Raw genomic sequence first — 12,564 nt, 5'->3', positions numbered from 1 at the left:
ACCATTGACGCAACTTTAGCCACAGGGCGCGATTCTCCCAGACAGGGAGAAATCGTAAGGCTGGCGTCAAAACCGGGCGGGTTTGACGCCAGCCTCCCCCCTCCCGACCAGGAACCGATTCTGGTCCCCGGTCGGGGCTAGCATGCCGCGGCCGTGAACTCCGGCATCGCGGGCTTAACGAATTTCGTTAAGCCCGCTTGTCAGAGTTTGCGACGGCTGACGCGTCACATGACGTCAGCCGCGCATGCGCGGATTGGAAGACTCCAACCCGCGCATGCGTGGATGATGTCATCGCGCATTTGCGCGAAACCCGCGCATGCGCGGGCCGGGATGCCCCTCAGCCGCCCCGCTAATTGATACAGTGGGGCGGCGGAAGGACAAAGAGTGCGCGGGAATCGGACCCGCTGCCCGTGATCGGTGCCCACCGATCGCAGGCCCATGGCACCCTTGGCACGGCCGTGGTACTGCCGTGCCAATCGGTGCCATGGTTGCCAAAATCCGAACTTTACGGCCGTTTTTACGAACGGCCAGACCAGGTGTGTTTGCCGTTCGTAAAAACGGCCGTAAAGGGCTTGGAATTCGGCCCATCGGCCAGCTGAGAATCGCTGCTCGCCGTAAAAAAACGGCGGCAGCGATTCGTGTCGGGAGTCGGGCGTGGGGGGGGGAGAATAGCGGGAGGGCGTCAGACTAGCATGGCCGCACAAATTTACGACCCCCGCTATTCTCCGCACCGTCGTGAGTGCGGAGAATTGCGCCCACAGTCTTTCCAACCCAAAAATGTTGATAAGGTTAATGACAGAGACCAGGTGTGACAAATTTCAGTCTAACATGCCTCCTTTATTTATAGATTGTCTGTAATTTAAACAGCTAAAACTACAACAGGTGTGTAATTGATATAGTTTGTATGTTTTCTTTCACTTTTCCCTCTTGCTCTTCCACACATTTCTCTCTCTCTCTCTCTCTTTCTCCCTCTGTCACTTTGTATATTATAGGAGTAGCAGGGCCCCATGAATATTACACTGAATAGCAGTCCCTTTTTATATTGTAGAAAATATAGCCCCGGATATATTATAGGAGACCTTGCATATAAATTTAGGCGAATAGAAAACCTTGTACATATTCGGGAGAATTAGAACCCCCATGTGCAATAGGGGGGGCCTGCAGATAACGCGCAAGGTTGGTTGTCACTGGCGCAGGCATTATGGGTAAAATAGCCTCTTTCTATGATGTAGGATTCCATCACTATGTTGAATTTCCAAAGCAGGGTATTTTAAAAATGCCTGTCTTTCCCAGAATATTTCTCAGTGCTCTGTGTATTTTGATTTCCTATAGCAACTGCTAATGTCTGCAACGTGGTGCTGATGAGGCACAGTGAGCTGGAGGAAGGGATCTCTGTGTTGGACGTGGATGGAAATGTCATTGGATCCTCCAGGGTTGCTGCCCAACACGTGCGTGTTTGACTCTATATTTTCCACTTCCGCCCTTTTGCATATCACGATTTTCCTCGTCCCCACCATCAGCGGCTGTAACTTCAGCCACTTTAGTCATTAACTCTCCTTAAACCTCTCCAAATTCCTTTGGGACATTTCTCAAAATCTACCAGTAAATTTTCAAGCAATATTTTGATCACTTGGCCTGATATTTCCTCAAATAAAAAGCAGAAGCTACGAGAAGTAGGTCAGCAGGTCAGTGTTATCAGTGGAAGGATAAACATTGGGGAGATTTTATGGAGGCGTAGCGAGTCTTACCAACTGGCTAGAGAGCTGGTGAGGAACCTGCATGTTTCCTCCAGGAAGGTCCACCAGTATTGAGTGCCTGTCAAGTCCCACCATTGTCCCATTTACAGTTTCCCCTCCAAAACTTGAGTAGCTCTTTGAACCCTTCCGCACACTTTCAGTCAGTAAGGAAGTAGCTTCTCATCCCGTATGCAATCTGTGCCACCAACATCGCTATCTTATTTTTTTTTTATTTGTTCCAATTAAGGGGTAATTTAATATGGCCAACCCACCTACCCTACACATCTTTGGGTTGTGGGGGAGAGACCCACATAACCACGAATTTGGATTGGATTGGGTTTGATTTGTGGTCACGTGCACCAAGGTACAGTGAAAAGTCTTGTTCTGTGTACAGTCCAGACAGATCATTCCATACATAAAACAAAACATAGGGCATACATAAATGCACAATGTAAATCCATAGGCAAAGGGGAATGTGCAAACTCCACACGGACAATGACCCGGGGCCAGAATCGAACTGGGGTCCTTGACGCCATGAGGTAGCAGTGCTAATCACTGTGCTACCATGCCGCCCAGCACCTCTATCTTTGTTGCATCAATTTGGTCTCAGTCACGTTCAGTGGGCAGCACTCTCCCCGAGCCAGCAGGTTATGTTCCACTGCAGAGATTTGAGTGCAGAATAACAGTTAGCAACAAGGCAGTGCTGAGGGAGTGCTGCACTGTCGGAGGTGCCATCTTTCGGATGAAACGCTATGCTGAGAGGGTCGGTGCAGACTTGATGGGCTGAATGGCCTCCTTCTGCACTGCAGGGAATTTATGAAATGACCCTGTCTGCCCTCTCAGATAAATGTAAAAGAGGACAGAGTTCTCCCCAGTGTCCACACTAATAATGGTCTCTCAATCAACGTTACAAAAACAGACAATATGTGGGAGCTGGCAACGCTTCAGATGTTACCTCATTGTCTGTAAAGCACTTTGAGACATCCTGAGGTCATGAAAGAAACACAAGTCTTTTATTTGTTTCTTTTTTATTGTCTATATTTTGTCGACACAGCTCCTGGTCATTGCCCATCCAATCCCAGCTAAACTTCAAACACCTTTGCTTCCTCACTGTGTCCGTATTATTGGAATGTTTCTGTAATCTCAGTGTGGAGCAGCTATCCTGGGATACTAGCAATGCACGATCCCTTCAAATTTACAGATGGGAAGCGGAGGCTACATGCCAGTTTCTCAGGATCTCCTCCCCATTGGGAGCACCATATTGCAAAACTCTCCCCGAGGTCTGATCATCCCGCTCCTGCACGAATGGGACCTCATGATTATGAGGACCCTCCCCATTCTTGCTGTTTTGCAAGTGTATTGTGCAGTGACTCACGTTGGCAGCTCCTGAAGAGCACATTCAGACACAAAACCATCACTTTCTGGGGCAAAAAGATGTAGATTAAAAACATTAACAAATGATCTGCACATATCTCTGTTATGAGAAAAAGTATAAAAGTAGCAGTCTTAAAATTGTTTTAAATACCACGAGTTTAGAGGTCAGCAATTAATAAATGCTGGAAACACTCAGCAGATAGGGCGGCACGGTGGTTAGCACAGTTGCTTCACAGCTCCAGGTTCGATTCCCGGCTTGGGTCACTGTCTGTGCGGAGTCTGCACGTTCTCCTCGTGTCTGCGTGGGTTTCGTCCGGGTGCTCCGGTTTCCTCCCACAGTCCAAAGACGTGCAGGTTAGGTGTATTGGCCATGATAAATTGCCCTTAGTGTCCAAAATTGCCCTTAGTGTCCAAAAAAGGTTAGGTAGGGTTACTGGGTTACAGGGATAGGGTGGAGGCGTGGGCTTAAGTAGCGTGCTGTTTCCAAGGGCCAGTGCAGACACGATGGGCCGAATGGCCTCCTTCTGCATTGCAAATTCTATGATAAGGTCAGTCATAATATGGAATTATTGAAAATTGAAAATTGAAAATCGCTTATTGTCACGAGTAGGCTTCAATGAAGTTACTGTGAAAAGTCCCTAGTCGCCACATTCCGGCGCCTGTCCGGGGAGGCTGGTACGGGAATCGAACCGTGCTGCTGGCCTGCTTGGTCTGCTTTAAAAGCCAGCGATTTAGCCTTGTGAGCTAAACCAGCCCCTATCTATGGAGTTATGAACCCCTGATATCTTAGTGTCGTTGGCTTTGACCAAAGATTATCGATGTATTCTACTCTCTTGCTGAGTGTTTCCAACATTTTCTGTTTTAATTTCAGATTCCCTGCATCTCCATTGTTTCACTTTTTTGTTTCTCAACTTACAGTTCGAGCTGAGGAGAGAAGGCAGCAGAGAGAGGACAGGAAGACAGAGAGAGGACAGGAAGGCAGAGAGAGGACAGGAAGGCAGAGAGAGGACAGGAAGGCAGAGAGAGGACAGGAAGACGGCAGAGAGAGGACAGGAAGACGGCAGAGAGAGGACAGGAAGACGGCAGAGAGAGGACAGGAAGACAGCAGAGAGAGGACAGGAAGGCAGAGAGAGGACAGGAAGACGGCAGAGAGAGGACAGGAAGACGGCAGAGAGAGGACAGGAAGGCAGAGAGAGGACAGGAAGGCAGAGAGAGGACAGGAAGACAGCAGAGCAGCAGCTGATGCAGGGACTGCAGTAGAACAGAAAAGAGAGACCAGAGCAGCCAGCCATCCAACACGTAGCTAGCGAACCAGCCCAGAGCCAGAAAGCCCACAGGCAGCTAGCCAGCCATCCAACCAGCCTACAGCTGACCAACCAGCCACAGCCATCCAGCTAGCCCACACCTAACTCACAGCTGATGGTGAGGACTATTAGGTTCTAACCAGCCTGCAGCTGACCAACCAGCCACAGCCAGCTAGCCCACACCTAACTCACAGCTGATGGTGAGGACTATTCGTATCCAACCAGGAACAAAGCCCAGAGAGCCAAGGTCGGCATTTTAAACAGCCTGCTTCAAAACGCAGCAACTTCTGTTGCTGCCTCCACATATAAATAATGTTTCGATTGACTTCCTTAAGATTAGATATGCCAGCTGCAACTGCAAATAAAAATATCATAATAGGATCTTGCTCGACTGAGACGCTGAGCTTTAGTACATTAATCGAGATTGTGTCGAGGCAGCTTTAATCTGTATCTAACGCCATGCTGCATCTGTCCTGGGAGTGTTTGATGGAGACAGTGTAGAGGGAGCTTTACTCTGTATCTAACCGCGTGCTGTACCTGTCCTGGGAGTGTTTGATGGGGACAGTATAGAGGGAGCTTTACTCTGTATCTAACCCTGTGCTGCATCTGTCCTGGGAGTGTTTGATGGAGACAGTGTAGAGGGAGCTTTACTCTGTATCTAACCCCGTGCTGTACCTGTCCTGGGAGTGTTTGATGGGGACAATGTAGAGGGAGCTTTACTCTGTATCTAACCCCGTGCTGTACCTGTCCTGTGAGTGTTTGATGGGGACAGTGTAGCGGGAGCTTTACTCTGTATCTAACCCTGTGCTGTCCCTGTCCTGTGAGTGTTTGATGGGGACAGTGTAGAGGGAACTTTACTCTGTATCTAACCCCGTGCTGTACCTGTCCTGGGAGTGTTTGATGGGGACAGTGTAGTGGGAGCTTTACTCTGTATCTAACCCCGTGCTGTACCTGTCCTGGGAATGTTTGATGGGGACAGTGTAGAGGGAGCTTTACTCTGTATCTAACCCCGTGCTGTACCTGTCCTGTGAGTGTTTGATGGGGACAGTGAAGAGGAAGCTTTACTCTGTATCTAACCCCGTGCTGTACCTGTCCTGGGAATGTTTGATGAGACACTGAATGTCTGAAATAAGGACATCTTTTGTTGCTCAGCACTAGTATCTCTCATAAAATTAGTCACAAGCTCAACATTGAAGGGGAAAATCCAATCAGCAGGATGATTTTTATCTCAAAATTATCACAAAAACCCTGCATCTTTGGCACAGCAACATTATAGGGACCAATGTGCTGTGAGGGAGTATATGTATCGTGACTAAGTTGAAATATATTTATTGGAATTATGTTTGTATTTTCTTGCAGGCACTAATGGAGACTGCCATCACTAGAATAGTCCTCCCAGTCCCTATCCTGGTGCTGCCCCCGGTTATTATGTCACTGCTGGAGAAGTAAGTGTTGTAGTTGGTCCCATTGTTACTTTGATTGTTTCCACACCTCATCTGCAGGCGCTGACTCTTGTGGCTCTGATTCTTTGGCTGTCCTCCAGTACCGCAGACATTGGTCGAGATGACAGCCCAGCATTTTGCCAGACCTTCTTCTGTTCTATTGGACTGTAGCTTTTGCAAATCTAGTAGTGTTGATTCAGAAAGACAAGATCTTGGACAAGGTTACAGTGACTATCCCAGGAAAGAATGTGGGAGGTTAGTCAGGAGTGCATTGTAATAATATTAATAATAATAATCTTTATTGACACAAGTAGGCTTACATTAACACTGCAATGAAGTTATTATGAAAAGCCCCTAGTCGCCACATTCCGGGTACACTGAGGGAGAATTCAGACTGCCCAAACTACCTATCAGCACGTCTATTGGGACTTGTGGGAGGAAACCGGAGCACCCGGAGGAAACCCACGCAGACACGGGGAGAACGTGCAAACTCCGCACAGACAGTGACCCAAGCCGGGAATCGAATCTGGGACCCTGGAGCTGTGAAGCAACAGTGCTAACCACCATATAGGAGACTAATTGGGACATCTAGACTTTCAGCAGCAGATAAACTGAGACAGGAGTGGAATTGGACAATGTAGCAGAGGTAGAAACAGGTGGTCTTACTGCGAGTGTGCAATTGGAAGCCCATCTCAGGAAATCTGACCAGGTTGTGAACAGGCTGAACGAGTGCCGGCCTCTTGCCAGGGAGAGGGTTGTAGTTGGTGGGAATCCAAGACAATGGCCTCTGTCATCTTAATATTTATTCGGATAAGAATTCTGCTCATCCAGTACTGGATGTCAAACAAGTAGCCTATTTAGAGACAGTGGAGGAGTCGAGAAAGGTAGTGGTGAGATAGATCTGGGCGCCATCAAGGTCTCTCAGGTCTCTGAGAGGCAACATGTAGATGAGAAATAGAAGGGAGCCAAGGGTACATCCTTGGGGGACACCAGAGATAACTATGCAGGGACAGCAAGTGAGCCAATGCAGGCGATTCGCTGGCTCTGATTGGATACGTAAGAGTGGAACCAGGTGAGAGCTTTGCCACACAGCTGGATAATAGTGGAGAGGATTTTGGAGGAAGGATGATGTACTCAACCTTTGCCAATGACTACACCAGGTCGAGGAGAACAAGGAGAGATTATTTACCTTTTTCAGAGTTATAGAGGATGTCATTTGTAACTGATAAAGGCTGGTTCAGTCCTGTGGCTGGGCGAAAGGTTTGATTAGAAGAATTCAAACATGGAGTTCCGGGAAAGATTGGCAATGATGGAGGCTGAAACATGTTCAAGGACTTTGTAGAGGAAAACAGGATTGTAGATGGTGCGGTCATTTGCAAAGATGTTTGCAAAGTTGAGGGGAGGGCTGATAATGGGACATTTAAAGGCAAGGGTCAACACCTGAAGAGAGAGAACTGTTAACATAAGCGGTTAACAGTGGAACCAGGAAGAGAAGTTGGGTGGTCAGCAGTAGGGTTGAGGAATTATGGGATTGGTCTCATGGACCAGCTGAGCTCAAGAGAACATGAGGGGAGATCGGAGAGAAACTTGAGAAGGATGCAAAGGCCTTGAGGATTTTTAGAGGAAGTTTAGCTCAGTGATCTTGGGGAAATGGAATGAACTGGCAGCTGATCAACAATCTCAACCTAGTGACAAAGGAGTCCATGAGTCCTTCACATCAATAGTTAGAGCTGAAGGTGGAGTAGCCGGGGGAAAGAGGTCAAGGAAGATAGTTGCAGTAGAGAAACAAAAACAGAACGGGGTGTGAAAACCCTTCATGGCTTCACTCTCCCATATCTTTGTAACTAGCTTGACAACCCGTGCCCCACCCTCCCAACATCAAGATCTCCATATCCCTCCAATTCTGACTTTTTAAAAAATAATTCTTATTGGAATTTTTTGAAAAATATATATCAACAAAACAATAATAACAATAACAATAATAGTACAAAACACCCCCCGGCACCCGTAACAACGCATATAACAACCCCCCCCCAACCCCAATAAACAACAAAATAAATTAACAATAAGCAAATTAACTTAAACATTATCCCCCTTAAACCCCCCCCCCCGGGTTGCTGCTGCTGCTGACCTAGTACCTTATCATTGAGCCAGAAAGTCGAGGAAAGGCTGCCACCTCCTAAAGAACCCTTGTACCAACCCACTCAGGGCGAACTTGACTCTCTCCAGCTGAATGAATCCCGCACTCGGAGATCTCGCATCTTTCCACTGCAGCAAGATCCTCCGCCGGGCTACTAGGGACGCAAAGGCCAAGACATCGGCCTCTTTCGCCTCCTGCACTCCCGGCTCCACCCCAACCCCAAATATCGCGAGTCCCCAGCCTGGCTTGACCCTGGATCCCACCACCCTCGACACCGTCCTCGCCACCCCCTTCCAGAACTCCTCCAGTGCTGGGCATGCCCAGAACATATGGGCATGGTTCGCTGGACTCCCAGAACACCTGACGCACCTGTCTTCGCCCCCAAAGAACCTACTCATCCTAGATCCGGACATGTGGGCCCGGTGCAGAACCTTGAACTGGATGAGACTAAGCCTCGCACATGAAGAGGAGGAGTTCACCCTCCAGGGCGTCCGCCCATGTCCCCTCCTCAATCTGCTCCCCCAGCTCCACCTCCCACTTAGCCTTCAGCTCCTCTACCGACGCCTCCCCCACCTCCTGCATTACCTGATAGATGTCAGACACCTTCCCATCCCCGACCCACACCCCCGAAAGCACCCTATCCCTTACCCCCCGCGGGGGCAGCAAAGGGAACCCCTCCACCTGTCGCCTAGCAAACGCCTTGACCTGAAGGTACCTGAACATATTCCCCGGGGGGAGCTCAAACTTCTCCTCCAGTTCACCAAGGCTCGCGAACCTCCCGTCGATAAACAGGTCTCCCAGCTTCCTAATGCCCGCCCTGTGCCACCCCAGGAACCCGCCATCCATGTTCCCTGGGACAAACCGGTGATTCCCCCGCAGCGGGGCCTCCACCGAGCCCCCCACTTCCCCCCTGTGTCGTCTCCACTGCCCCCAAATTTTGAGGGTAGCCGCCACCACCGGGCTCGTAGTGTACCTCGTTGGAGGGAGCGGCAGCGGAGCCGTTACCAGTGCCTTCAGGCTCGTGCCTCCACAGGACGCCATCTCCATCCGTTTCCATGCTGCCCCCTCCCCATCCATTACCCACTTATGTACCATCGAGACGTTAGCCGCCCAATAGTACCCAGTGAGGTTGGGCAGCGCCAGCCCCCTCTATCCCTGCCCCGCTCCAAAAAGACCCTCCTTACCCTCGGAGTCCCGTGCGCCCAAACAAATCCCAGAATGCTGCTGTTCACCCTCCTAAAAAAGGCCCTCGGAACGAAAATGGGGAGGCACTGAAACAAAAACAAAAACCTCGGGGGCACCGTCATTTTAACGGACTGTACTCTACCCACCAACGACAACGGCAGCATGTCCCACCTTTTAAATTCCTCCTCCATCTGCTCCACCAACCAGTAAAATTGAGCTTGTGCAGAGTCCCCCAGCTCCTAGCCACCTGAACCCCCAGGTACCTAAAACTCCTCACTGCCCTCTTTAGCAGAAGCCTACCAATCCCCTCCTCCTGATCTCCCGGGTGTACGACAAACAGCTCACTCTTGCCCAGGTTCAATTTATATCCCGAGAAACTCCCGAACTCAGCAAGAATCTCCAGCACCTCCGGCATTCCCCCCACCGGGTCTGCTACATACGACAGCAAGTCGTCCACATACAGCGACACTCGGTGCTCCTCCCCACCTCGCACCAAACCCCTCCACCTCCTCGACTCCCTGAGAGCCATGGCGAGAGGCTCTATTGCCAGCGCAAAAAGCAAGGTGGACAGGGGGCACCCCTGCCTCATCCCACGGTGGAGCCTGAAGTACTCGGACCTCCTCCCATTTGTCGCTACACTCGCCATCGGGGCCTCATACAGCAACCTCACCCATTTAACAAACCCCACCCCAAACCCGAACCTCTCCAACACCTCCCACAAGTACCCCCACTCAACCCTGTCAAAGGCCTTCTCCGCATCCAATGCCACCACAATCTCCGCCTCTCCTTCTGCTGCCGGCATCATTATCACATTTAGCAGCCTTCACACGTTAGTGTTCAGCTGCCTCCCCTTCACAAAACCCGTCTGATCTTCATGTACCACCCCCGGCACCCAGTCCTCTATTCTAGTGGCCAAGATCTTCGCCAGCAACTTGGCGTCTACATTCAGTAGTGAAATCGGCCTGTATGATCCGCACTGCAAGGGGTCTTTAACACGCTTCAGGATCAGGGAGATTAGCGCCCGAGACATCGTCGTGGGCAGAACACCCCCCTCCCATGCCTCGTTAAAGGTCCTGACCAACAGGGGACCCAGCAGGTCCGCATATTTCTTATAAAATTCAACCGGGAACCCATCCGGTCCCGGCGCCTTCCCCGACTGCATGTGGCCAATCCCACTGACCAGATCCTCCAACTCGATCGGCGCCCCCAGTCCCTCCACCTGCTCCTCCTGCACCCTTGGAAATCGGAGCCTGTCCAAAAAACTCTCCATTCCCCCTCCCACCGCCGGCAGCTCCGACCGGTACAGTTCCCTATAGAAGTCCCTAAAGACCTCATCAATTCTGACTTATGATTCCTGACTTCCATCGTTTATTCTTTGAAGTGTCTCGACCCTCAGCTCTGAAATTCCCTCCCTTAGTCTTTCTACCATTCTCCATCTTTACATTCTCGTTTCAGACCTAACTCTTTTAGGTCACCTGTGACCCGCCTTAATCTCATGTTTTATGGCTGGGAGTCAATGTCTGTTGGATTACAATCCTGTTAAGTGCCCTGGGTCATTGTATCATGTTAAGGGTGCTATTTAAATGCAGTTTGATGTTGGGTGTCAGTGCCAGCTTGCCTGCTTCAGTGGGCAGTAGAACGTTAATAATGCCAGCAGGGGTCTGGGACTGGCATCATCTATAGCCCCAGACCAGGCAAGAATGGCAGGTCTCCCTAGCCCCAGACCAGGCAAGAATGGCAGGTCTCCCTAGCCCCAGACCAGGCAAGAATGGCAGGTCTCCCTAGCCCCAGACCAGGCAAGAATGGCAGGTCTCCCTAGCCCCAGACCAGGCAAGAATGGCAGGTCTCCCTAGCCCCAGACCAGGCAAGAATGGCAGGTCTCCCTAGCCCCAGACCAGGGAAGAATGGCAGGTCTCCAGAGCCCCAGACCAGGCAAGAATGGCAGGTCTCCCTAGCCCCGGACCAGGGAAGAATGGCAGGTCTCCCTAGCCCCGGACCAGGCAAGAATGGCAGGTCTCCCTAGCCCCAGACCAGGCAAGAATGGCAGGTCTCCCTCCCTTAAAGGCATTCGTGAATCAGTTGAGTTTTTTGCGACAGCTTCGTGACCACATTAGTGAAAGAAAACTTCTTTCGATGTTTTCTGCAAAACGAGTTCAAATTCTGACCTGGTGGGATTTGAAGTCAGAGGGTGGGGTTCTCTGTTCCCCCAGGGATTTCCCCTCGATGCCACCCCACGCTGCATGGAAACCCGCGGGAGGGGGTGCGCTGCCAGCGGGAAAAGTGAATCCCGATGACCGGAGAATCCCGGGCGCATTCTTTATCTTGTTAGTCCAGGTCTCTGGATGCAGTGACATAACCACAAGGCTACCATACACAGTCCATTCTTTCACTTTGCCCCTTCAAAAATAAAAGATTCTCTGGCAGGAAAGCAGGGCAATTGTATGGGTGTATTGAGGCCGAGACAGTCGTTGACCAGTGTATTTTAATTTCTGCAAAATTATAACTAATTGAAAACATCTTCGTCAGGAAGTTCTAATTGAGTTCAGCTACAATAATGAAGTTGCGTGAGTATGTTGGAAGAGATGGTTTCCACTGGCTGAATGAGCTTTCACCATTCATTATTTGTTGTTTTGTAATTTTCTCTTTCAATGTGAACTCACCGAGAGCTGCTATAATAGTGATAAATTTAGACGTCTCCAGCATGTTCTCTGCATCAGACAGCTTTCACTTGCTAATAAACACCTCAACCTGCAGCACGGCTGTTTGTTTAGCACATGGAAGTGAATTAGAGGCGTAAACGTAAACGTACCTCGCCCACGAAAATACCCTCAGCTAAATGTCATGTTGCACTGGCACACTTCACCCTTCGACACACCACTTGCCAATTTGCAGCGCAGAGTCACACGTACAGACTCGCAGTCCCAGTCAAGGGGATTGAGAAAAGTTCACACAGCCAAAGGTATTTACTATGGTGAAGGATTCATGTGCCAGCGAACGCAAGCTTAAAAAAGAGGAGGAGTGTCAGGATAACGAAGGAGGAATGTTTCCGCACAAGAAGGAAATCGAGTTGTGGATGACGTTACCAGGAAAGGACGTTGGAGCAGACGTTATAAATGGGGTCAAAAGGATCCTGGATTTCCGCAGAAATTCTTCCCATTTTCATTTTGACCGTTTCTCCTACGAAGGTTAGGGCAGGAAATTCAGGGCCAATTAGATGCATTTCTGGGGAGGATGGAGATGGAGGAATACAATGGGGGCCTCACGGTAGCATGGTGGTTAGCATCAATGCTTCACAGCTCCAGGGTCCCAGGTTCGATTCCTGACTGGGTCACTGTCTGTGTGGAGTCTGCACGTCCTCCCCGTGTGTGCGTGGGTTTCCTCCG

General features: G+C 50.0%; 1 protein-coding gene across 3 annotated transcripts in view; it reads left to right on the top strand.

Moving 5' to 3' along the window:
• The window catches only part of LOC119963817 (sideroflexin-5-like), a 277,217-nt gene that overhangs the window by 153,025 nt on the left and 111,628 nt on the right, over positions 1–12,564 (top strand). For all 3 annotated transcript variants that reach the window (XM_038793125.1, XM_038793126.1, XM_038793124.1), the window contains exons 11-12: positions 1,333–1,448; positions 5,774–5,859. In XM_038793125.1, coding sequence (XP_038649053.1) covers positions 1,333–1,448; positions 5,774–5,859 — 202 coding nt within the window. The remainder of the gene's footprint in view (positions 1–1,332; positions 1,449–5,773; positions 5,860–12,564) is intronic.

Source organism: Scyliorhinus canicula, chromosome 3 (genome assembly GCF_902713615.1).
Source record: "Scyliorhinus canicula chromosome 3, sScyCan1.1, whole genome shotgun sequence".
Classification (NCBI taxonomy): Eukaryota; Metazoa; Chordata; class Chondrichthyes; order Carcharhiniformes; family Scyliorhinidae; genus Scyliorhinus; species Scyliorhinus canicula.
The sequence above is the reverse complement of the archived record's forward strand: the minus strand, read 5'-3'. Positions and strand labels throughout refer to the sequence as shown.